The 26,971-nt window shown below is 38.1% G+C and overlaps 1 protein-coding gene across 11 annotated transcripts in view; it reads right to left on the bottom strand.

The window, feature by feature from the left end:
- MITF (melanocyte inducing transcription factor) overlaps positions 1 to 26,971 on the bottom strand; it is a 204,090-nt gene that overhangs the window by 74,868 nt on the left and 102,251 nt on the right. For 9 of the 11 annotated variants that reach the window (XM_019711739.2, XM_019711740.2, XM_019711744.2 and 6 more), the window contains one exon: positions 1,839 to 2,088. In XM_019711739.2, the coding sequence (XP_019567298.2) occupies positions 1,839 to 2,088 (250 nt within the window). Of the gene's footprint in view, positions 1 to 1,838; positions 2,089 to 14,879; positions 15,037 to 26,971 lie in introns of those variants that run through there. The other 2 variants (XM_019711742.2, XM_019711743.2) reach the window with 1 other exon arrangement.

Genomic DNA, 26,971 nt, shown 5'->3' with positions numbered 1-26,971 from the left:
AACTTTGGACATTTTTCTGGCATACCTAAAGTGAGAATTGCAGCTCAAGCCAGTATTACCAAGACACAGTAATACATGTGGAAAAATGGGGATATTATTCAAGCCATTTAGTATAGATTTTTATTTTAATCATTTTCAAAATAACATTTTAAGTGCTAAAAACATTTAGGAATGATGTCCATTTTTAAGATGATATTGCAATGTTTCAACACATTTGCTTTTGGGTAATTGTCCCACCATGAGATGGCTATAACTGCCTTAATAGGATGCTGATTTCAATTAATATACTTTAATACAGTATCAAATATTTGCTTTGAATTGGACATAAACCATTACTAGCACAAACTCACGTCTTCACTCATAAAATCTGTCCTTCAGATTTAAAAAGTTGACTATTACAGTGAATAAAACAGACATATTTCTCCATATTTTATTATTTAATTCACATAACTTTAAATAATCTAAAGTATAGACAAAACAATTATGATTCCTGTGAACAGCAGACAACAATTTGTCTTAAATCTTAAATCTATAAAAACTTAGTGATTGTCAGTCTTCACCCAAGCAGAACAGAAAGATTTAATATATAATCTCTGGAAACTTGCCTTTACTTGGGGGGGGGTGGGGGGGAAGAATGGGAATAAAATACCAATTAACTGTGGCAATATCCAGAACTTCAATCACATCAGAGTAAAATTTTATGCTACACTACTCAAATCTTTTTTACCCTAACAGAATTCCAATGGGTTTTTCCTTGAAAGCGTTTTCATTATTTCATCACTACATTTAAAAAAGTCTTTACAAATAAAAAACAACTTATTTTAAATTTGTTTTTAAAAAATCTCTTTCCTACTTCTGGTAAGAATCATACGTCGCTACCAATTATAAGATATCATCCCCTCTATTTGCTTTCATAGTAACCACTTGAAATAGTGGGAGATGTTGTTTTAAGCCCATGAATGAATGCAAAGATCAACAACTAATCACCGGTGTGTAAAGTTCACATTGTTTAATGAAAAGTAACACTCGGGACTCTTCAGAATGAATCAATTAGGTGAATGGGTTTAAAAAAATTTTTTTTAAGTATGGAAAGTTCCCTTGCTTTCCTTTTAACGTTCCTTGAATCAGTCATATTTAAGAATTGGAATGTTTATCTTTAAACAAGGAATGCACCCCAATGTGATGTGAAGGACACATGTGTGAGATGGAATTCTATTTTGAGACTTGTTACAATTTTCCCTCTAATTAGAAAGCTATATGTCCCTGAGAGAATGACGCTAACAAGCTCCTGCAATTTCTTCTACTCCAGCAAGAAATCAGAGACCCAAAGCAGACAACTCTTCAGTTAAAGACAACTCTCTCCAGTTATTAAAGTGTAGAAAACTCTTCTACAGTTTTATATCTGAAGAGACTTTCTAAAAATCAGATTCTACAGCCAAGATTACTTAATAAAGAAGAAAACTAAAGAATGGCCGTGGAGTGTATTGGGTGACAATGTATATAGGTTATTAGAAGAGGCTCATTTTAGATAGTAACTTGTACATTTTGAAAGTCTCCCAAAGAAAGAAGGAAAGCTATGTTATTATACAACAGACACCTGTTTCTACTTGTGACTCTTCCTGGAGCATCAGCATTCTTCCTCCATTTAGTGAAGGTTACAGTTAAATTTACCGCGAGTTTGCATCTGTCTTAAAACACAAAGCCATGGAGGAACCAACGGTGTTGGCACCGACAGATCGCTAAAACCAAATACACATTCAAAGAAATAAAACACCTAGAACATGGAAAAGGTTCTGGAAGAGGGCTTGGCCCAACCAGCAAGAGTGACACTCACTTACCTTAAGGACTTCCATGGGCACCTGGGTGGCAGAGGGAAGGGTGCTGGGCACACTGACGTTTATGGCCGGCGTCTGACTCACGGGCACTCTCTGTTGCATAAACTGGGCCGCCTGCAGCTTCTGCTGCTGCTCCCTGCGCTCCTGCTCCTGCATCTGTTCACGCATGAGTTGCTGGCGTAGCAAGATGCGTGATGTCATACTGGAGGAGCTTATTGGAGGCTTGGAGGCCCCAGGACGCTCCTCGGAACTGCTGTGGGAAAACCACAAAAATGCACATTCAGTCCTGACAAGACCCTTCACTTGCATTTTGGGGTATCCTAAATTGCAGCGAACTATGAAATGAGCCTGTGCAAATATAATCAAGTTGCAGAATAGTATTCCACGTAATTGAAAATCAAGAGGTGATAGGATTGAAGTCATTACTAGTTGAATTAGAATAAATCAGCTTGATTATATCTAGGCATTTTTATCACACGGCTTTTCTCTTTTTTTTTTTTGACATTTTATAATACATACTACTCATCACCACCAAATATGGTGCTGCCACACAAAGTACCAAGAAGCAATGCATCGTAATGGCACCCATATTTCCACACTGAAAAATGACTGCTTGATTTACTTTTTGATAACTGAGTTTAACCCAATACCTACTTCTATGTTATCCAAATTCCTTGTCTAAAGATGTCTAAAATGTTTACTAACACAGAAGGACACTTTAAAGAAAAGGTGAATTCTGTCGCGCGGAAATTTTTCTAAGATCTGGGAAGTAAAAATCATTAATGAAAGAAACATTTGGACCAGAATGTTACCACTGAACTTGACCTTAGACTTTGGAAAGTGGGCAGAAGACAAGCGGGTCTGACAACACAATTCTTCTCCGCCGGGTTTTCTTTGTACCATCTTTTCTTCCGATTCATGTTGCTATGCCTTCTCCCACATGCACTCTGCGAGTTCCCCATAAAGCCTACTTCTAATGATTCAGGGACTTACTCTCCCCCAGATTATTTAAAATGCTTAAACACTAGTCATAAGTTAAGAAAAAAAGACCTTGTTTTCCTAACTACAGTTTTGGTTGCTGCTCTTGCCAGCTCTACATCAACAAGTTGCTACACCTCTCTTTACCTTGGTTACCATATCCAGACAGAGGGATAACAATAGTTTTTTGCCCAGTTACCCATTTATCAAAGTGGGAGGTGTTTTTAAAATTTCTGTTGCATCACTATCTGTTAAAGCCCTAGCTCACAGGGATTTTGTGAGGATTAAATAAAATAATAAAAGAATGCACATAAATCCCTAGTACAATGAGCACCGGGTATAACTACTGCCATACTAAACAGGTACTGTTGCTATTATTATTATTCGGAAAACAATTGTTTTTTCTTATGTCTAGCAATAATATTTTCTAAAAAATATGTTTAGAGCACGCAGTACAAAACATTAGCACCTGTAAACAGAAAGAAAGAAAAGTACCATTTGAAAACATATTCACCCCCATGTAAGTGACTCTTAAAGAGAGGTACCTTTAGCTTCCTTCTCTGAGTATAAATCCCAGTATTTTTACCTTCTAATAAAGGCAAAATAAAGGCTTTAAATCATTGACCATCCTCATGATCTCCTTTAATATAGAAATTGTCAAACTCTGCAGGTAAGAAAACATACTAAAGAATAAAGAAATGTTTATCTTTCACCCTCACACAGTTCCAGAAAACTACATAATAAAAACTATCCTGGCAGTTTACTTATTACTCACCACAGGAAACTATTTCAGTAAATTATGATAGGTTCATAAAATGTAATACTATGCAGCCATTAGAAATGGTACAGAAATATATTTATTGTTCTGAATAAAGACTACATAATGCAATAAGCTTAGAAAACCCAGTGCAAAATAGTATTCAAGGTATGATCCAATTAAAAAAAAAATGTTCACTACATGAAAAAGTATAATATAATGTTACTCTGAGCCATTGCTAGTATATATTATTACAATCCTTTAACAAAACAACTTAACAATATCATCAAAAACTGTGAAACTGTTCATACAATTTGATCCAAAAATTTCACTGGTGGACAACTTTCCTAAGAAAATAATTCAAAATGTAGAAAACCTGACATCATTAAAAAGCTATTTTCAAATTGCAAAATATTCTGAACTACCTAAATTTGCTCCCTAATATGAGGGTGGTTAAGTAAATTATGAGAGGAGATGTTGCTTAAAGGGTGCAAACTTTTTGTTACAAGATGAATAAGTTCTGGGGATCTACCGATTTGTACAGCATGGGGGCTATAGAAATGATACTGCATTATATACTTGAAATGTGCTAAGAGACATCTTCAGTTGTTCTCACTACAAAAAAGAAAAGAAATGGAACTATGTGAGGTGATGGACATGTTATTTAGCTTGATTGTAATCATTTCACAATACACACGTGTATCAAAACATTAGGTTATATATCTTAAATATAATTTTTGCCAATTACACCTCAACAAAGCTTTACACCTCAATAAATATTTTTATGTATTAAAAAATAAAACTATTTAAAAGACTTAAGTACAAAATGGGTTAAAAAGTAAATCATAATATGTGAATGTGATAATATATATTTTTTAATTTCACAACTACAGAGCAAAGTGAGAAACGCATGTAATAAGAGTAAATTTAAAAAGTAGGATTCAAAAATGCATTTACATTCTAATTTAAAGTAAGTAAAGTGTGTGTGTGCTCACAAACACACACACATGACTAGCAGGGAATGTATAAAGATGATCATAGTGCCAGGGTGGGAGTGGAATTACAGGTAAATTTCTTTTTTAGTTTTTTTCCCCATAAACTAAATAAAGCCATAATAATTCCACACACGCCCCCGCAAGAATACATGCCACTAATTTAAGAACATGAAGAAATGACCTGAGTGATCAAAGTCACCCTTTGGCTAGAAGAAAGGAGACTGGACTCCATCACAGGCATATTCTGACAACAGGATAGGAAAGTAGTGACGATACCAGCACATGGATTCCCTTGGAAGTGTTCAGCATCCCTGAAGAATTAAACCCTCTTTCCTTTATAATTGCTTACAGACACACACAGATTGAACAATACTGATACCCTGTTATGATTTTAGTATCATGTACTCATCCACACCATAAAAATATCTGGCCATTACTCAAAATAATTTATTCACGTGGTAAAGCTCTAACACAGCATCAAAAGAAAATGCACTTTCCTACTTTGAGTATGTGTTCAAAACTAATAATGTCCTTTCCAAAACCAGAAAAGAAGGGTGGGGGCAGAGGGACCATTTAAAAATAAATAAATAAATAAATAAATAAAAGGTCTAAGTATTCAAAGCCTGTCAGGTTAAAACATTCCCAGAGAGGCTGATCCTTTTGATAAAAACAGGAGCAAACCTTTGTGCTGTAGCAAATGCAGCTGTGGAATAATCGCACTAATTAGCTGCTCAAGACAAGCCATTGGCTGTGATACTTGGGGAAAAATCCTTTCAATTAACAGTAAAACATTCTCCAGACATCTTAAATTAAAATTACTAGTTATCAACCACATTAAGGCATGAGACTTTAAAGTCGACAGCAATATCATTTAAAGCATTTACTGAAATATCCCATCAGGAAAAAAATACGTATTTATACAGTAGACCCATACAAATAAATGGAAACCCCACTAAAGAAAATCTAGCAGCGCTCACTAATTGACATTATTAATAAATCTTCCCCTCCCCCAAAAAAAAAGTGCAAAGGAAGACTACAGTCACTTCATTACACATACTCCCTGGGGGATATTTCTATGGCGTTATGATTCCCAGTTCTCAGCTTTACTTTCAATCTTTTAAACATCCCTTTCTCTTAGAAATAATTGAATCTGCAATTATTACCTTATAGACAAACATGAAGATATATACACTTACAGTTGTTATCAAGACAAATGAGCATAATATTTTAAACTCAAAATTGAGGTTTATGTGAACATTACAGGTGGCCACAGCGTTTATTTTTAAAATGAGGACCTGATACTGAAGTCAGTAATGGTAAGCAAGGAGGCTGTCCAAATGTACTTAATTTTAAAAGCTAACTAAACTCATCCAGGATCCAGGAAACTCGATCTGCATTAGATAATCCTAATTCCATGAGTCTGATTCCTTTTAATCAGATTATGTAAAGGTCATTTATTCAACAAATAGTTATTGAGTGTTTCCTCTCAGCCAGGTGCTGGGAATACCTGGATTCTAATATCATAGAGTTTAAAGCCAGAGTCATATAATTTTTATGAGATGTCTTAAAATTAAGTCAATTATCTAGATTATATGATTTATCTAGTTCCATGTGGGAAGATATACACCTCACAGTAAGAAATCACCCTTCGACAGCCAACTGCAGAAGAGGCAGATGCCTTTACTGGGACACCAGACACAACTGCCTGAGAATTGGGAATCGCTCAACAGTGGCTCCAGAAGAATGGCCATGAATTGGGCTCAAATTCCTCAGTCACTGCTGAGCAGAGTGACCTGAAACGAGCCACTCTACCTCTCTGAGCCTCTCCAGAAGCTCTCCGAAACGTACTGTGTTGACTGAGTTAATGTTAGAAGTTAAAGGGCTCAATCCAGCTGCTGGACTGTGGACACCAGGAAGCCACTACACGTGACCTGAGTTCCTACCTCGATGGCTGAATTGCCATTTTTAATCTTCAAAGCTTCTCCCTTCTCTGTGATGGTACAGGTATGTGGACATGTGCTCCAAATTATCTGGTATGCTCCTAAATTCAAATAGTTAATTCCACTGCCCTCATTCACCACTTAAGTATATCAGAAATTCCACTACATCCATTACCCCAGCATCCAGACAACGCTGGCCTGAGCATGGCTCACCTTTGCCAGTGACGCCAAACTTCTGCACTAGACCTCATGGAGGTCTCCACATCAGGGTCACACAGCATAGGAAACCGGTTGTTGGGTGAAACTTAGTCTCTAGGCTGAAGGAGCTAGTAAACTTTTCCTTGCATTTCCTCTCTTCATTTCCTCAGGCAGAACCCAGCTCTGCCATTTACTAACCTGCAACCATGACCATCACCTCTGAGTTTCAATTTTCCTTATTCATAAAGTGTTTAATATAACACATCTGACTGTCAGTATTGTGATAAGGATTAAAATTTGTAATAGATGTAAAAAGCTAAGCACGATGAGTGGAACATAGTCCAATAAACTGGAACAGAGTTGAAAAATTAGTAGTTTAAAAAAATAATATTGGGCCGGCCCAGTGGCTCAGGCGGTTAGAGCTCCGTGCTCCTAACTCCGAAGTCTGCCGGTTCGATTCCCACATGGGCCAGTGGGCTCTCAACCACAAGGTTGCCAGTTCAATTCCTCGGATCCCGCAAGGGATGGTGGGCAGCGCCCCCTGCAGCTAAAATTGAACACGGCACCGCTGCCGCTGAGCTCCCGGATGGCTCAGTTGGTTGGAGCATGTCCTCTCAACCACAAGGTTGCCGGTTCGACTCCCGCAAGGGATGGTGGGCTGCGCCCCCTGCAACTAGCAAGGGCAACTGGACCTGGAGCTGAGCTGCGCCCTCCACAACTAAGACTGAAAGGACAACTTGAAGCTGAACGGCACACTCCACAACTAAGATTGAAAGGACAACAACTTGACTTGGAAAAAAAGTCCTCGAAGTACATACTGTTCCCCATTAAAGTCCTGTTCCCCTTCCCCAATAAAATCTTTAAAAAAAATAATAATAATAATATTAAACTATGAATATGCGACTTATTTCCAGAGCAAGGAAGCAGTTTTTTGTAAGTCTATATGCAAATTTGGACCATAGCCAAGCCACCTTTTAAGGTTTCGGCAACCCTTCTCTACTTCAGAGAACTTGACAAAGTTTTTCAGGAGTGGAAAGAGAAGATCATTTATCCTGCAATTATTTCATGAGCCATAAAGTAAAAATCCTAGCATTTTTCTCCAGGAAAAATTACTCTTCATTATAATCATTCAGTTGATGGAGCTCAAAGCCTACCATTTGCCGACACTAGGGTACAATGTAATTCTGTCCAGGAAGGCACACTGGTTGATGTCCACGGTGCCCACAGTGGAGACACAGAAAGACACAATATTATTCACTAAGGACAGGTGTGAAAGCGATGTTATGGTTAGGTTAAGCTACAGGGGTTTCCAGATACAAAAGGTTGGCTGCCACAAAATCAGCGGAGTCGCTGTCTAAACTCAAAATGCCTAGTCTCCACCCCTGGAAATTGATTTCAGTTGAGGTAAGTCCCATGAATCAACATGTCTACAAGAATTCTGCAGTTGATTCTCATGCCTGGCCAAGTTTGGAAACTAACAGGCAAATACCCAAGATCACCCACTTGTTTAGTAGGAGCTGGTACATGAGTCCACATCTCTGATTCTTAGACCAGAACACTTTCTTCCATGTCTAAGGAAATTCACATTCCCTTCCTCGCCTCTAGTGAGCCTGCCAAGAATTCTGAAGAGTCCTTCCGATAGGGAAATCAATGTGTGGAATGGAATGGAATGGAATGGAATGGAATGGAATGGAGAGGACTACTCAGCTCTGCCAAATGGGCTATGAACCCAAAGAGACAAAAACGTCAGTGCAGAAATTGTCAATGGATCTTTATGGTACATACAACTACCTCATCATGAGTAAAAGAGACATGTAGGCTGAATCTATAGAAATGTATGTTCTGTCAGCTGTCTTTTAAAAGTGCCTCCAAGTGCCCAAATCACTGAAGTTAAGAGTTTGTAAATGGATACATGAGATCTGCCAATTAAGTTTGCAAGCTCATCCTAGAAAACATGCTATAATACATACCTCATTGCTGAATACCACTATGGTCACCTTCAAAGTACTCTCCTTGGGAAGCTATGCACTAACGCCAGCACCCAGTCTTCTCTTTAAAGAAATTTTGGAACTCTTTTTCTGGAATGGCCATCACAGCTGTCCTATTACCCTGGATGTCCTAAATGTCATTAAAATGTCTTCCTTTCAATATTTCCTTTATCTTCGGGTAAAGAAAGAAGTCATTGGGGGCCAGATCAGTTCCAATACAGTTATTTGCTTACTGGCTAAAAACTCCCTCACAGACAGTGCCATGTATTGTCGTGATGCAAGAGCCATGAATTGTTGGTGAAAAGTTCAGGTCGTCTAACTTTTCGCAGCCTTTTCAGCACTTCCAAATAGTAAACTTGGTTAACGTTTGTCTAGTTGGTACAAATTCATAATGAATAATCCCTCTGATATCAAAAAAGTTCAGCTCATCGTTTTGACTCTTGATTTGGACTGATGGAACTTTTTGGTTGTGGAGAATTGGCTGACTTCCATTGTGCATTTTGATGCTTTGTTTCAGGGTCGTATTGGTACACCCTTGTTTCATCACCAGTGGTAAACACAGCCCAAAACATCGTCTTTTCTCTCCAAAAGGTCTTGGCAAACTTCCGACTCACCTTTGCTTTTGTTCATCGCTGAGCTCCTTTGTGACCATTTTTGCACACACCTTTCTAATGCCAAGGTTTCCAGCTGAGATTTTTCTGTTTCTCTATTGATGTTTACTTGGTCTGCTATGCTTCTCACAGTCAGCCGACGATTTTGACACACAAATCAATGAATTTTTGCAATGTTTTCATCAGATCTGCTTGTTACTGGCCGCCCTGACCTCTCCTCATCAGTGACACGTTCTCTCCCTTCAGAAAAACATTTAATCCATTTGTACACTGATGTTTTCTTCATGGCACTATCCCCATAAACTTGGACTAATATGTGTCTGATTTTACTTCCACTCTTGCCACATTTAACAAGAAATTTAATGTTTGTTTGTTGCTCCAACTCAAGCTCAAGCATTCTTGTGACAGCACACAAAAACAACAACAGTAATGAATGCCACTCAGCAAAACACCACCACACGTCGACAGGAACACAGCTGTGAGACACTGATAGACCAAGGTTATGAAACCTTACCAAGCTGTTTGTACAGCGCTGCCAATGTAAGCACACGGTGGCAAGTTTGCGGACTTAATTGTCAGACTTAGTATCTTTTTAAATGACACTAACATTTCTGAATGATCAGCACTTCCATTATCTTAATCTTCCAGTTCTTCCAAAGTATTCACTTTGTAAATGTAATGATGACAATCTATACTTTATCCATCATTTTTATTTTTTATTTTTGTACATGTTGTGGAATGTAATATAATATCAGTACAGTGGCACATTTATACAATTTATAAATAAAATAAAAATATGTTGAGAATTTGCTTGAAAAAAAATTCTTTACCAAAAATATTTAAGAGATCTTTGTAGTATATAAACAGTGTTCTTCTAGGCAATTCTCCTCATCAGATTTTTTTTTAAGTTGGTTATTTTCAGCACTCCCAGAGAGTTTCACACATTTGTACATTCCAAACGAGGGGAATGTCCATCTCTCACTAAAAGATATTTTCATCCAAGGGCATGAGAATGCCGTTTCCTCATTTTATGACCACAACTGATCTCCATTTTCCACAGATGCAACTCTAAGTAGGTACATGCTTAACACTCAATTCCCTTCAAGAAATTGTCTCTCAGAGTCAGACCATCAAAAGGTTATAAAGCAGATGAAGCGGAGGTGCTCCACACTCAAGCTTTCTGTCTTTCATATCAAGCTTCCTTTCACTAGATCACACTCTAGAATTCTTGCTTACTATGGAATCTCATTCACACCCAGCAGCCATGTTTTTAACGGCTTGGAACAATTCTTCCCCGATAAGGTGTACATAATTGATACGGCATGGTATGATACCCCATCTAGAGTATTTTAAAAGGAAGAATTTTTTTATCCAAAACTCTGACAATGTAATGACAGAATTCAGACATCAGCGAGAAAGTAACTGGAAAGGTCTTTTTAAAGACAGAAAGTCCTACTATCCTTACTCAAAGAACTGCCCCAGGCAAAGGTATGCTCTGTCTACTTGTCTAGACATCCTAACAGGTCAGACGATTCAAAAGCCTGAGACTGCCATCACTTAATAATTACTGCATATCTAGAAATATCTACCAAATTTGCAATACTGTGTGGAAATGAAGACAAAAATATGAACTATGGTCTCAGGAGCAGTGAGTGGATGCACTTGTCATGGAGTAGGAGGCAGCTTTACAAATAGTAGTAATGATTTATGGCAGTCACGTTATTTACACTTGCCCAGGATCCTGCCCCACTTCTTTGGTAAAGTACCCTGATTTTACATTAAAAAACCAGCCTCCTCACTTGCAGTTCATGAGGTTATGGTGGTGCTAATACTACGTTTCCCCGAAAATAAGACCTAGAATGACCATCAGCTCTAATGCGTCTTTTGGAGCAAAAATTATTTAAGACCGGGTCTTACATAAGACCCTGATTATACTACATTATATTATATTATATTACATTATATTATATATATTATATTATATTATATTATATTATATTATATTATATTATACCCAGTCTTATATTAAAATAAGACCGGGTCTTATATTAAATTTTGCTCCAAAAGACGCATTAGAGCTGATGGTCCAGCTAGGTCTTATTTTCTGGAAAACATGGTAACTCCAGACACAGAGACACACCCCAGGCTTACCCAATCAGCATGCGCATGAAATGGGCTTGGCTCCAAGATGGACCAATAAGAGTCAGCCCTATGCCTTTAACAAGAACTACTGGGGTAAAATAACTCTCTTTATACTAAGATTTGGAAAGTTAGTAAAATGTAAAATGTAAATCTGGAACTTCCTGGGTCTGTTGGAAAAAATATATATATAAAGCCAAACTAGATGCAACAGGAATGTGAGTTAAAAGAGAGAACAGAGAACTGAAAAGAAGGAAGAACAAACAGCCAATGTTTGGAGACAGTGAGCATCTGAGTAAAACCAACCCTGAACCCTTTATAACCCTGGATATGGATTTGCAAGGGCCCATCAATCTCCATTTTTGCTTAAGCCAGTTTGATGTACTCTGGTATAGCCACAGCTGGTTTTGTGACATTTTAGAAACTATCAGCTATTCTGGAAAAACAACAACAACATTTATCAAAGTTTCAGCCTAAGAGCTTCAACTCAACCAATCTAGTATCCATTCCCCTGTTTTCTCCTTGTTTTTGGCTGGTATACTGCCGCCTACAACATTCCCCAGCTTTCCAGGCATTAAACTGACTTCATGCCTAAGATTTGCCAATGAGATTTAAGCAGAAATGTCATGTGGTACTTCCAGGAATTCTCCTTAAAGATATATACCATTGTTTGAACCATCTGCCATCATAGCCCCTGAATTTGGCTGTAATGGCTGGAGCTCCAGCAGCCATTTTGGACCACAAGGATGGGACCCGGAACATAAGGATGGAGCTGGAATACACCTGGTCCTTCATGACCTGGTGGAACCAGGTTCATGAGGACAGGGGTTTTTATGTTTTATTCACATATAGATTACCCAGCACCTAGAAGAATATCTGGCACATAGTAGGATGAGATAAATATCTCTTCAATGGGTAAATTTGGTGCCTTTATCCTAACAAATACCCCACCTCAGAAAATCAAATAACACTAAAACCTCAGTGTTGAAAGAACTTTAATCAAGCCATTTGCTTAAATCATTCAGTGACACAGAACACATTTTTCCAAGGAGGGCAGAACTCTAGAGACTTACTGTATTTCCTCAATTCTAAACAAACTTCCCCTCCACATTTTAAGACTTTCCAAGTCAGAACAGATCTTATAATCAATGTATATATTTAATAGAGTTTTTAAAACAGTTGCCTTAATCAATAGTGAATTAGACACAAGGAAATCCATTTTATAGATAAATACTGTAGTATTGAAGCATACGTGGCCCCTCAAAAGCTGAAAGTAGATATAGCTTGGGTAATTCAGAAATCTAGGCATTTGAGAAACCCATCAATAAAAAGGCAGGTGAAGAAACATCAGTTCTTCAGTATCTTAAATGAAAATCCACAAAACATAACAGAGAGACACATAAGCCCTAGAGCCAGAATACCTAGGTTGAAATCCTGGCTCTATCGTTTTTCAGCTATATGACTTGAGCAGGATTTTCAACCTACCCAAACCTCCATTTTCTCATCTGCAAAATGGAGGTAGCAAAAAATACCTTTGTCACAGAGCAATTATGAGAATTAAATGTATTAATACAGGTAAGATACTTAGAATGGTGGCCATGTAGACAATAAGTTAAAAAGTTAGGCAATGAATGTTTCTCGACTGTGTTTTAAATCCTGCACTGGCATCCTTTGAGCGCGTTAACATCTCAAAACTAGTGAAAACTGATGTTATTTTCTAGGAAGCCAAAACTTTTAGAATGGTGCCTTCGACTGCAGTGTTTCTTTGCTTTCCTAGAGGACAGTACAAAAGAGACAATTAATTCACAGTGTGTGCCTTCCTTAAAAGGAGAGGCACAAGGAAGTTCATAGGCAACAACAGCTCAGTGAACAAGTTTTGTCACAGATATGTGCTACGAATTTCATTCTGAGTTTATAAGGGAAGCACGTTCCTATGGCAAGTAGTTTAGTTATCCAGAACACACAATTCAAAATAATGAAGCAAAAGTAGTTGAAATTAAGAATTAATTTGGGTGTACATTCAAGGGGGACATCACCACTGTCCTTATACTGCATCAGAATGATATGTTTTAGCCATTCATGACATCCATTAATTTGTTTAAAATTAATTATTTTAAAAATGATTAAGTTATAGAGGACATTCTTGTAGGGTATGAATCCTAAGGAGTGACTATCATCTCCCTATTATCTGATTTGCAAAGCAGAAATTTATAACATTTCTAGCATGATGACATTTTAAATACATAATTATATATACTTTGTTCATAAAAATGCTCTATCATTTTAGAGAGATAATTAATTATACTGTTTTAATGAAATACAGATAAGAAAATCTATAAAAGCAAACTCAGTACTGCAAAAATAGCACAGGAAATTAGAAATCATTTTAAAAGCATCTCTAAGACCTTTTAAAGATGTATCTACTGAACATTAAGAATTTTAACCACACTTAAATTCGTGGGAATTTTTTTTTTTTTTTTTTTTTTTTTTAAGAATCACATTCTCAAAATAGTTCTGCTACATTTAGTATTTTTCCATTATTCTTGTCGTCTTTAAACACACCTTCACAAGCTGCTGAACATAATGCTTTTCTGGCTTAATCAGAACCTCTCTCATGACCCAGGAACATTCAGTAAATAATTATTAAGCTCCAGAGGTGGCTTTTGCATAAGTTGATTTGCTTGAATGCCTATTCACTTAGGGACACAGCTTTTAGCATTGTTTTCAAATCTTATCATCTAACATTGAAAGTAAATGTTAAAGGAAGTGGGGAGAGCTGTCATCCATTTAGTATTTCTCCATTTTAGTATTTCTTTGAAACTGACAATTTCAAGCTTGTTCTATATTTATATGCTAGGCAGATGATTCTGATGTTTGGACATTTTGTTTTCCTCTCAAAGAGAAAAAAATCAATATACAGAAATGCCAAAGAGACACTTATTAGTGTTACTGCTACTACTCCACAGTCAGAAAAAAATAGGAGAAAGCCACCATCCAAAGTGTCTGCAATGGGACAGTTTTGACAAATGTTACTACTAAGCACACTCTTTCTCCTGAAGAAAATCCTTTTCTAATTCATAACAAAGCTGGACTGCAGTCTACCTTGTAATCATAAATCAAGCTCTGTTCTCAGATTTTTCAAGCAGTCTTTTTTTGGCATTATTAATTTAAGACCAACATTCAATTTTCAACAAAAAGGTAAAGCTAAGGGGCTAGCATTTCCATTCCCTCCACACATTAGTTGTTCTCCTTGTCATATCCACCTCCTAGAGGTTACAGCTCAGACTGATTAAAGCCACAGTCATAGAGTAACAGTTCCAATATTTTAAACTCCCAATAAAACCTTCCCTTTCGCTGTCCTCCCCCTTAAAAGAAGAAAAAAAAAATCCCTCCTGTTAAGTGGTCCCGGGCTTATTTCCAGAAGAAAACTTCACTTACAGATACAAGCTTTCAAAGGCACAGGGCATGAACATCTGAACTCTCAGCGCCTCCATCTTTTTTCCTTTAAGGTGTCTGCAAGCCCTTGGCGAAGACTGAAAGTCAAAGTTAGTTCTGGCACTGGCTGTGTCACTAGGGGTGGCTCCTGATAAGGCCCTGGAAACTCCAATCCAAACACAGCTCCTGCTAGAAAGGTGCCTGGTGTCTGTCTGCAACAGCAGACCTGTTTAATCCAGTACCTACTGTACCTGCAGGACAAAAATGCTGCCTCACACTGCAAAGGGGGCTCCGCAAGGACCCGGCACGGCCAGAAACCAACCAGCAGCAGGCGGGCCCCTCCGGATGCTTACTTAGCCCTCCCGAGCGCAGGTGCGGGAGGCTTAGCAGCCGCGCATTACTAGGACTTAAAAGGAGAGGTAATTTCACATACCGGTGAATTTTTAACACTTAATAGAGTCCCAGAATCAAGGAGGGTTGTGGGGTTGCTCGTGCCCCTTCTCGGTTGGGGAGATCTCGGGCATCAGCTCATCATACACCTCTAGCTGCTCTGCATCCTTTTACAGGCATTTTTGGAACTGGAGCTTGATAAAGGAACATGCTGCCCTGCTGACAAGCTAGAGATCTGGCAGCATCCCTCACCCCAGACCCCCAGAATCTAAGGAATGCTTGCCCAGTCCTGGGGGGAGCCATACAGGCTGCTTCTACTTGAGGGTACCACCTTTTAGGACACACACATCTTTAGGCCATAAATCAGTGCGTTCTTAGACTGCCATCCAATTAAATTCTGAACGCACTGGTATACAAGAAGAAAAAACAACAACAAAAATACGTGTTTTTAAAAGGCTCTTTAAATTCCAACATGACAACATCAATATTATCAAATATTGATGCAGCTCCTATATACTCAGCCCACTGAAGAGGTCCTGCAGTTATGAAAGTATGTCTCTTTCTCTCTGCATACAATTCAAAGCTCAGAACAAAGACATCTGACATTGACCAGCTGTGTACCCTGGGGAAGTTACTTTACCTCCCTATGCCCAAGAGTTTGTCTCCCAATAAATGGTTGGAAAACAATGTGACCTCTATAAGCTATAGTCAAACTCAAATTCCAGAATATAATGAAATTATCTTTTTTCAGCTTCCCTATAATAATAGGAAACATCCAGCCAGGAGTCTCAGACAAGCTATTTCTGGCTCTTTTTATTCTTTGTTCATTTTTCATTCATTCATTCTTTCATTTGATATGTATTTATGGAACACCCAAGACTGCGTCAATTCTCGGAGTTTACAGCTTAGTGTAAGAAATATGTTAAATAATCGCACAAATACATAACAATACATGTGACACCTACTACAGGAAGCTGGGAAAGCTTCAAATGTAAGGGTCAGGAAAGGCTTCCTCTAAGGCAGCGCGCTCTGGGCTGAGATCTGAGTGGGGTTAGCAGTTAGGAGGCTCGAAGGGGGACATGGAAGAAGTCTTCTGAGCAGTGGTAACAGCGTTTGCAAAACCGTTGGGTGGGAAGTTAGAAGGAAGAGCCACTGTGGCTGGAGGACAGAGAGGGCAGGAAAAGCGTGGTACCCACGAGATCAAGGCAGCAACCAGGGCCAGATCAGGCAGGATCTGGGAAAAGCAGCTGATTTTGATTCCAGATGAGCAGGAACTATGGAGAGGTTCTAAGCAGGGGTGATTTGAGTTTTGAGAAGGGTCCCTCTTACTGCCACCTTGAGAACCAACTGGAGAAGGGGCAAGATTGGCTACTGCAAGGTCCTGATGGGAGGCACTGATAGCTCACGGGTGGAGGCAAGGAGGAGAGAAGGTATGGAGAGAAACGTGGGCCAATGACTGGTTAAATTAAAGACCATAGTGAAAAGAGTGGAGGTGGAGTGGGGAATCCAGGTCCCTGATACAACAACTGCATTCACTAACCACAGTTACAGGCACTTCCTACATGACAGGTATCGCGCTGGGTTCTGCACTCAAAAGATGATAAGGGTACACCATCGGCCGTACCAACCTACCCCAGCTCTCCTGCCTGCCTGTAGCGCATTATGACAAAAAAATTAACCCAATAATTTAATAATAATAAAAAATTAACAACACAGGTTCTGGTGTCAACTTATCCAGGCTGAAATCCCATCACTTAACTAATTCTGTGACTGTGCAAATTACTAAACTTTCTGTTCCCTAGTTTCTTCACTCGAAAAAGGGTAAATGCTAAGTAGCTACCCCACAGTTCATTGTTAGAAATGAAGGAGATATATATGTAATGTCTTTGGCACACTCTCCAACACACAGTAAAGCTCTCAGTTAAAAAAATAGCTCTTATGATTATGGTTGTGGTTGGTCCGGTTATCCTGGATTCACACTGACCAGAAATAGAGAAAGTGGAAGATCAAGGAAAATAGAAAGGGCAAGAAATGATCATATCAGGACCTTTACAGGATTATTTTTAAAAAGCCAGAGCAGGACTCTCTCCGCCCCAGGCACTATTTATAACTGCACTGCGTTACAAGGTACCCAGCTATGTTTTAGAAATGAAACCCTGATTTATTACATGCTCACACACAGGAAAAATCTGTGCTCTCCATGGGCTCCCAAGTGTTGAGCATGAAACCAATGGTATCAATTCCAGCCACTACAGGAGGGGACACAACGTGGTCCCAAATGCTCCTGTGGCAAGTTCAGACAGTGACATTGCCTGGCTTTTTTATGCTAAACAATCCACCACCCCAAGAAACCTACTGTCCATAAATGTTTAAACAAAATTATGTTTCAGGGGCATGAGTTCAACTTCTGAATGGTATTTTAGACAGTTCTGTACTAACCAGTGCTCTTCAAGAATCGGACACAGCACTGGGATACCCATGAGCAAATGGGCCAAAGCTTGACTTAAATGTGTACTTCTGCCACCATTTACAAAATTCATGAACTGTCACATCCTTTCCCCAACACTGAAATACCGGTCCTCAAGCAGTCACCCAATTATTCAACAAATGTCTTCTGAGCAGCAGGAAACATGTCTGTCTGGTTTTACCACCGCATCCCTAGAACCTCGTGGAATGAACAGTCCACTGTTGACGTTCAATAAATGTCTTTAAAATGAATTCATCTACAATGTGTGAGCAACTCTTTCGTGCACATTTGTTCTATCCAGATGAATATCCTAAGCGCATATACAAATATATGTGCACATGTATATACACATACACACACCTCTATATAAAGACACAAACCCTAAATTTAAACACAAACTAAGACATGACAGTGGAGGAAAAAGAAAAATCATGTTTTATAAAATGAAACACTGAATGCAAAGTACAAATATTACTTGTACTCTAATGTATTTCAAATCTTAACTACTCCTCTGTGCCCCAAATTCCAGCAAATCAGCTAGAATCACCAGAATTCTCACTGACCTTTTCTATGACCTTGACTAAAATGGAACTTAAAACTGTCAACCATCCAAGAGAGAGCCAACTTGTTCTTTGGATACTAAATTTGGGCCTTGGGATCTTTTTGGAAGGAAAACTTCAATCTCTATGTTGAATGGGTTAGAGGAGAGATAAGAGGTGTTACTTGTTATCAACCTGTCCAAAACTCAGCTGAAGAAAAGTAGAACCACTGCTTTATCACAGTCAGAATTCGACTTAGTTTATTTGAGTCTCAAATGTTTTATTGCCCCCAAAGCACACAATTTTCTTATATCTTTTCTTTTGATAGTCACTGCTCTTTTCAGTAAGCTCACACTTTCACTCACCCGCCTGATGACAGTTAACATCTGAGGGCTTATGAGATGCCCAGTGCTACACGGACCCAGAAACTGGCTCCTACACCATCGAGGAAGCTTCTACCCGGTCTTCACATGTTTTGTTGTGATCCCAGCCAACGGCTCCCAAACCTGTACCCCTAGCAGAAGCACCTGGGGACACACCACCTCCTCAAAATCAACTCAGGAGATTTAAAAGCATAAATGTCATGGATCTTTCCCAAAACAACAACTGAATGAAACTCTCCAGGGATATGGTTTGGAATTCTGTTCTTTTTAAAGATTCCCATAAAAGTCTAATGCAAAGGCAGGCCTGGGAACTAGTAATATATATTACAATGTGTATAATTACATATTACATATCTTAAATTAAAATTATCTCCCTAAGAGTGCCAGGAAAACACCCAAGAATGTAAGTTCCCGTTATCTGTTGAATGAAGAAATCTTTACTTATACAATTTAATTATTTAAAGCATTCACTTGGAATTTCTATAGATATGTTTTTAATGTTCATTGAAAGCCTTATTATGAGGTAATTAAAAGAGTTCCATGAAAGTTGTTATAAAATTCAGAGTACTCTTTAGAGTAACAAACACATCCCCTCTTCTCCCCACATGCCATTAAGCTGACGTTCTGGGGGGAAAAAAGAGTAAGATGCCACCGAAAGGCCCTGCAGCCCAAACACTTATTGCTTCACCCACCATGTAAGACACACTGTTTTCAGTGCTGTGCCGAAGACAAAAGTGAAGATGCAAGAAGCTCAGCTTTTCAGGGGCTTACACCAGAAAAACCCCAAACTCACACACACATGCCCATCACCTGTGGTCACTGGGAGGGAGGACAGAATGCCTGCTCCAAGGGGCCCTTACGATGGCCGGCTCCTCTCACCTTCAAGTGAGGGCTTACAGGTTTTACATTTCTTTCCCAGGGACGTCTTCCCTGCCCATCATACCTAAGGTAGAAACACCCACTTCTGTTTTTTGTTCTCTCAGCAAATGTTTGTTCCTTTCTTTTATAGGACTAAATCCAACTTGTAATCATTTTATTTGCTCAAGTGTCTTTTATCCTTGAGAACAGGATCCTTTGTATTTATTTTATTCTCAGTGCCTGGCATATAGTAAGTGCTCAATAAATATTTACTGGAAGGAAGGAAGGAAGGAAGGAAGGAAGGAAGGAAGGAAGGAAGGAAGGAAGGAAGGAAGACAAAATGACAAGAGCTCAGGTAAGGAAGGACCTATGAAGTATAATTTGAGGGTGGAATTTAATTAATTAGGAAGTCATCATTAACTAGGAAGGAAGGCAAAAATAGACACACAGTTGTGTATTCTTTGTTTGGAAGGTTTTAGTTGCTAAACACTACTCACTTTCCATAAAGTATTGGGATACAAAGTTACAAGGAATTCGTCCACCAGTTCTAATTTGAAACCCTCACAGCTTGACTGAAGGAAAGTTTTAATGACTACTTATCTGCAGAAATAACTGTTCAGTACCACTCAATCACCTTTATCTCTTCCATCCTGTTTCTATTTTTTTCTACTACCAAGAACAGATCTCCCAGTAACAATGATGGTACAGCATCTTCTGAAAGACTGCTCACTGTACCTGGCGTACAAAGACGCGAAAGCTGAAAAAGAAAGTGCACAGGAGACCAAGACAACCCCAGGTAAACTTAGGCTCATGATGAGATTATTAAAAAACTGTTCAGATACTTATACAAACAAACAACCAAAGGGGAAAAAATAATGTTTTTTAAAACTGTTTAGAAACATCTATCCTGAGAATAAAAATATAACCTACAAAGAGGCATTTAAAATTCCCATCTAAAGTAAATTTTTAAGCAATTGAAGGGAGAAATGTATGAAATAATAGCTTGGCCTTTCGTTTAATATAATAATCAATACAACAGATTAATTTCTATCTTGAGCTCTCTGATATTCCTCTCTTATGGTTCACTTCAAAAATACTTGTTACATCATTAAAATTAAATGAGATTCAGAGGCTGTTTCTTTATTATCTATAAATGGCACCTAGGTATTTGCAATAAGCAGACCACAATCTCCAATATAAACCAAGTTCATGACACAACACAAAGCTGGGTAGGGAAACACTGAGAAGCTTATGCCTCTTTGAAGGCATTTCTTCAAATGACAAATGTAGTAAAAACGCCATTTTGTTTCCTGATCTAGGTAAACAAACGGGGAAAGATAATGCTGCCGCCATTTTGTGGGGGGTTCAGAGTTACCATAGGACTTCCTAATAAAGAAAATCTTCTACCTCAGGACTTTAAAATTGTGGTGTTTTTCTCTCAATTTAGTGGTTATCTCCTAATTCATTTAAAAAGAAAAATGCGAACTTCTCTTTCACTGTAGTGTCTTTTTAAAACGTAATTAAAGATGAAAGAGCCAATAAGCACACAGGATGTCTCTGCCCTCCTCTTAAGCGTGCTGAGGACTAAAGACTGAAGCAAGTGAATGCAGCACCACCACCACCATCTAAGACATCAGTTTCTTTCTTCTTCCAAGTAAGAGTCAAGATATTAAAATATGTTAAAGCCACATGCTATCCGGCGATTAGAAGTGGCCTCCACAGACCACCTTACTGAGGTCCTGGCTCTCAGGACGGTGAATCCAGCCTTCCCAAGCTTCTACCCCTGCATGATACCAGGGCATCAACAGCTCAGAGGAGAACCACCCAAATCCTTTACGGTCCTGGGGGGATGCGGGAAAAGGAGGTGGAGATAAAGAAGAAAGGGATACTTTGTCAGCTAGACTTTCTAGTCTATTCATGTAAACTAAATATTTGTATTAAAAAATCCAGCTGAAGATAGACTGTTTCTCATAGAAAATCATGCCATGGTGGAAGGTGGGATGGAAAATCCAATTTGTACAAGAGGTGGTAAGAATCCAGGGCAGTGCTTTCAACCTGCAGGCAGCAAACCTCTAAATGCTCCTCTGTTTTATAAATGAATGAATAGTTGATATGTCTTTCCTACGGATATAAACTTAGCCCCGTCTTTAAACTGGAGACAGCACAGTGTGGTGATGCAATGTAGACACACACACACACACACACACACACACACACACACACAGTGTGTTCGTCTTGTAGCTTAACCTTGAGCACGTCATTTCATTCCTGAGTCTAAAGACTTACATCTATAAAGTGGAGATATTAATATCACCTATTTAATAGGTTAATGTGATGATTAAATGAGGTAAAGTGTGAAAAATACTTAGCACAGGTGCACGAGAGGAAAATAGTAGTCAATCAATGCTGTGCAAGGAACAAGTGTTCTTTTTCAGAATACTGTAGGGAATGAAAAGTCAGCCCTTAGAGCCTTAAAGAAGATCAAGTTGTAGGGCAAATAAAAATTATTTGGAAGCAACATTGAAGATGCTTCTGAAACATGATGCAAGGTGTGATCAAACAATACGATGAATGTTTAAATAAAAAATATTCATTACAGTAAAAGACACATTGCCATTAATCCCCCTCAAAGTATTCCCCTTCACTTTGCACACACTTATCCCTCATCCCTGCCACTTTCTGAAGCAGTTCTGGAAGTCCTCTTTCGTGAGTGTCTTTAATAGCGCTGACGTAGCTGCCTCGATGTGCTGAACTGATTTAAAACGTTTACCTTCATGGTCATTTTGACTTTGGGGCAGAGCCAGAAGTCGCACGGTGCCAGATCCAGTGAATAGGTGGATGAGGACACACTGTAATGTTTTTATTTGACAGAAAATGCTGTACCAGAAGCGATATGTGCCATGGAGCGTTGTCATGATGGAGATGATTTACAGCACACTTTAAAACACATCTTTCAACCATAGCTCATACCCAACTGACTGTACTGAACAAGTTGAAACCTGTCACACGTGCTGCTTCCCATACTGAAGATCCCTGCCTTTCCATTGGATGGCACTCGGCAGCAGCATGCACCATATTTTGTGATCATACATTGTATTTAAAGAGGAGGTATGGATTCAAAAATATACATACAGTCTCAAAAAAGATTTAGAGAAATTTGTGAATAATAAATATATTCATAATAAATAATCAAAAACTAAGATGTTGGTGGCGATCTGTAACACCTGATAGTGGACAACTAACCGTTTCAATGGTTATCAGCTATGGACAAAAAATTCTAGTCCAGGGAACCTTCCACTCTCAATCAATTATTTGGTTAATTTGTAATTTTATTATATAAACATATCCATAAGTCAAGCAGGAAATCATGTATTTAAATAAGCAAACTACAACAATCTATTGTGTTCAATAGATCACCTTGTGTTACGTTTGTGTTAATAGTCGAATTTCCCAAACTTCTAAACCATCTCAATACTCAGTCTTATACTAATGACATCCTGTTTCAGTTATGCTGAGCAGACAGGATTTAAAATTAGAAAAATAATCTTTGCACAGAAATCCTTCCTGTCTATTGATTAAATCCAGTCAATCATAATAAACTCAATACATATTAGCATTCTGTATCTCATTTACACTCTAGGGAGTCTTGCCTATAATTTAAGTGTATATTTATGTTGATAATAAAACATTAAAATAAAATAATCAATACTTTAAATTAATACACTGTGTAATTTCAAGTTATACTGTCATGAAGTGACAAAAAGGAAAAATTAAATCTTTGCTTAAAAATATTGTCATGTATGTGTCCATTATAAAAAAAAGAAAGTGCCTAACAAAGCTACCTAATTCTCTCTTTAACATTTACTAAGTATTAATTACCTGCCAGGTATTACAGGCAAGGATGATAATGTAGATGCAGAGAATAACCACTCCCATTCAAGTTTACTGGCTCCTTATATCAAATAACATTGGTTTATTTTTAAGAGATATGAACAAAATGATGAATAAAAGATTTTTAAAAGAACCCAAAATATTCTTATTAAAACTGATTCATTCAACGAATATTAATTGAGCATTTACTATGTCCCAGGCACTGTCCAATATCGTTGAACTACATCAGCAATATATCATGGATCTTACATGCTAAAGAGAAATGTTTTGGGGTAACTTTGAATGCTCAAATCATTCATGAATTTAAACAGACAATTTGGAAATTGCATGGATTTGCAATTTTTAAGCACCATCCACAGTGACATTGCCATTAACAAGGACGTTTAGTTTCCAACACTGGTTCAAGGGTCAATGTAGTTTTATTTCCTAGTGTGCCTGATAGAAAATTTGAAAAAGTGAGATCATGTTTCTGTCTCATTAAAAAGGAGGGAAGAGAAGGCAGAGAATTCATCATATCATCACACTGATAACTGTACATCATACTGGCATATCACACCTCCTATTTAATCTGTTTTTATTTAAATGAAACTGAGGAACAGGGAGTGAGGTGAGTAATTTGTCCGAAGTCAAGATGTTAATGAGCTGCATGCAGATCTGGGGTTTGAAGCTCTGGAGCCACACACACACCTCTCACTGTGGGTCTCTGTTCCAAGTTCAGGGGTGCCACCCAACAATCACAGAAGCAAACCAGTTCTAAAATTAGAACCTTGCACGGGAGTTGCCTCTTTAGTTGTCTGTACCCGACACCCCACATGGATTCTAAATTCCATGAAGGCATAAACCATGTCTGTTTAGTTCACCTTTTCATTCTTGAATCAGACACAATTCTGGAGAAGGTGCCTAATAATTATTTGTCAATGGGTTAAAAGATTGATTAATTGATCATGGTACTTTTTCCGGCCACTTTTGACTATGATCTTACCTTTAAAACAAAACAGAATAGGGAAAGAAGCAGGCTTCCCTGAATATTTATACCAAGCAAGAGTTAAATTAATGATACTCACTAGAAATATAAAGAAACACACGATGTCTGTTCTCAAATAACTTAAACTAGTTGGAAAAGACAGTGAGAAAATGTGACTACAAAGAAAAAAAAAGTAACAACAATCAGCACAATTTGCATTTGTTAATGGGAGAAGAAGTAAGAAAGTGCTCAGAAAAGAAAGGAATTATTTGAAAAGACTTTCTAGAAACAAGGCCTTTGGAAATTTGGGGTAGAATGACGAACTTCCTTTGGCAAAGATGGTCAATCTTGAGCGAAGTTTCCCAAAGTGTGGGATAAAAGATGATCTCAAATCCAGACACATAGACTCCATATTAAATAACCGTGGATTTACACAGTGAGAAAGGCCCTTTCAAATTTCTTTCATCCCAGGAAAAGTCTTCAATCTCTCAACACTTGCCCTTTGTAACAAAAAAAAGGTCAGACGTCAGGCTCAGGTCCGTCCAGATAATACACCTAGTAAGAATCTAACAATTTTCTTCCAATTTCATTATATTTATTTTACACGTACTTTTATTTGTGGTTTCCATTTATTGTAATATCTCCTTTAAATATATATTTTTAATTTTTTTAGGGGGCAAAAGTCATGAAGTTAGTATGCGAATGGCTGAAATTTGGGAAACAGTGATTGAGAGAAATGAGGAATATGCCAGAATCCCTCAGTGGAGACAAGATTACACACAACCCAGAAATAGTGGCCTCTGCTATTGCAGTGAGAAGCTAACAGCTACAAGGAATTCCAGTCTGATAAAGCAAATCATGTAGGGCTCTGAAATCATAGTAAGCGGGCCGGGCCCTAATCGCTCCCTAACTGGAAAATGAGCGTGGCTGTCAGATAGGACTCCATACAGGAAGAGCGGGGATCTTGCCAAGTAGGGCTGAGAACATCACAATGGAAGTGACACGCTGTGTTTATTGATAGTGCCTGTAAATAAGACCAGGTCCAGGAAAAAAAAGGCATGGCTGTTAGAACAAAATGTCAGGTGTGCTTGACATTGATGTTTCCTCATATAACGACCTCTCCTGCAATTCTCTGAAGGTCACTTCTGCTGGTGTTATCTCCTGGGGCACAAATACAGCTTGTAGTCCAGTTGTATTTTGATTTTTTTTTTCTAATTTCATAATGAAGTACCAAAAGAGTGTCCTAGTACAGATTTCCCCTAGCTGTAAAATACTTTCATACACTAGATGGAGCTAATAATGCTTTGGGATTCATGTATAGGTTTGTTGCATTGCACTTGAAAAAAATCCACACATGAAGTTATGGGAGAGCTGTGTGTGTGTATATATACACACACACATATACACACACACATATATATACATATACACATACACACACACATATATATATAAAGTTTATTGGGGTGACAAAGGTTAGTAAAGTTGCATAGGTTTCAAGTATACAATTCTGTAATACATCATCTATATATCACATTGTGTGTTCACCACCCAGAGTTAGTTCTCCTTCCATCACCATGTATTTGACCCCCTTTACCCGCTCCTACCATCCCCTCTCCCTCCTTACCCTCTGGTAACCACTGAACTATTGTCTGTGTCTGAGTTTCGTTCCTTTATCTGTTTGTCTTATTCCTTTGTTGCTTTTAGTTTTATATCCGACATATGAGTGAAGTCATGTGGTTCTCGACTTTTTCTGTCCAACCAAATGGGAGAAGATATTTGCAAACAACGCCTCCATAAGGGGCTAATATCCAAAATATATAAAGAACTCGTACAATCAACAACAAAAAAACAAAAAATCCAATTAAAAAATGGGCAGAGGAGCTGAACAGACACACTTCTCCCAACAAGATATACAGATAACAATGGCCAACATACATATGAAAAAATGCTCAACTTCACTAGCTATTAGGGAAATGCAAATAAATACCACAATGAGATATCACCTCACCCCAGTCAGAATGGCTATCATCAACGAGACAAATAGTAAAAAGTATTAGAGAGGCTGTGGAGAAAAAGGAACCCTCATACACTGTTGGTGGGAATGCAGACTGGTGCAGCCACTATGGAAGGCAGTGTGGAGGTTCCTCAAAAAATTAAGAATAGAATTACCACATGACCCAGCTATCCCTCTCCTGGGTATCTACCCAAAAATATTTGAAAATTTATCCGTAAAGATATATGTACCCCTTTGTTCACTACAGCATAATTCACCGTGCCCAAGACATGGAAACAACAAAAGTGCCCTTCAATAGATGACTAGATAAAAATGATGTGATATATATACACAATGGAATTTAAATTTCTTAAATGTTAATTTTAAAGATCAAAAGTCCCATCATTTTACCATTGCACATTATTTTCTATAAACCTTAAGCCCAAATTAATATCCAACTATCAATCATGCTATCAAAATGTATGTTTAAAACATGTACATCTTATAGTTCACTGACATTTTTAATTTTGGTTTATTAAGTATGGATTTATTACACAGTTTTTAAAATGATAATTTCAAAAAAATATATGGTGTTTTTACTTTGGGG

Source organism: Rhinolophus sinicus, linkage group LG10 (assembly GCF_036562045.2).
Source record: "Rhinolophus sinicus isolate RSC01 linkage group LG10, ASM3656204v1, whole genome shotgun sequence".
NCBI classification, from domain to species: Eukaryota; Metazoa; Chordata; class Mammalia; order Chiroptera; family Rhinolophidae; genus Rhinolophus; species Rhinolophus sinicus.
The sequence above is the reverse complement of the archived record's forward strand: the minus strand, read 5'-3'. Positions and strand labels throughout refer to the sequence as shown.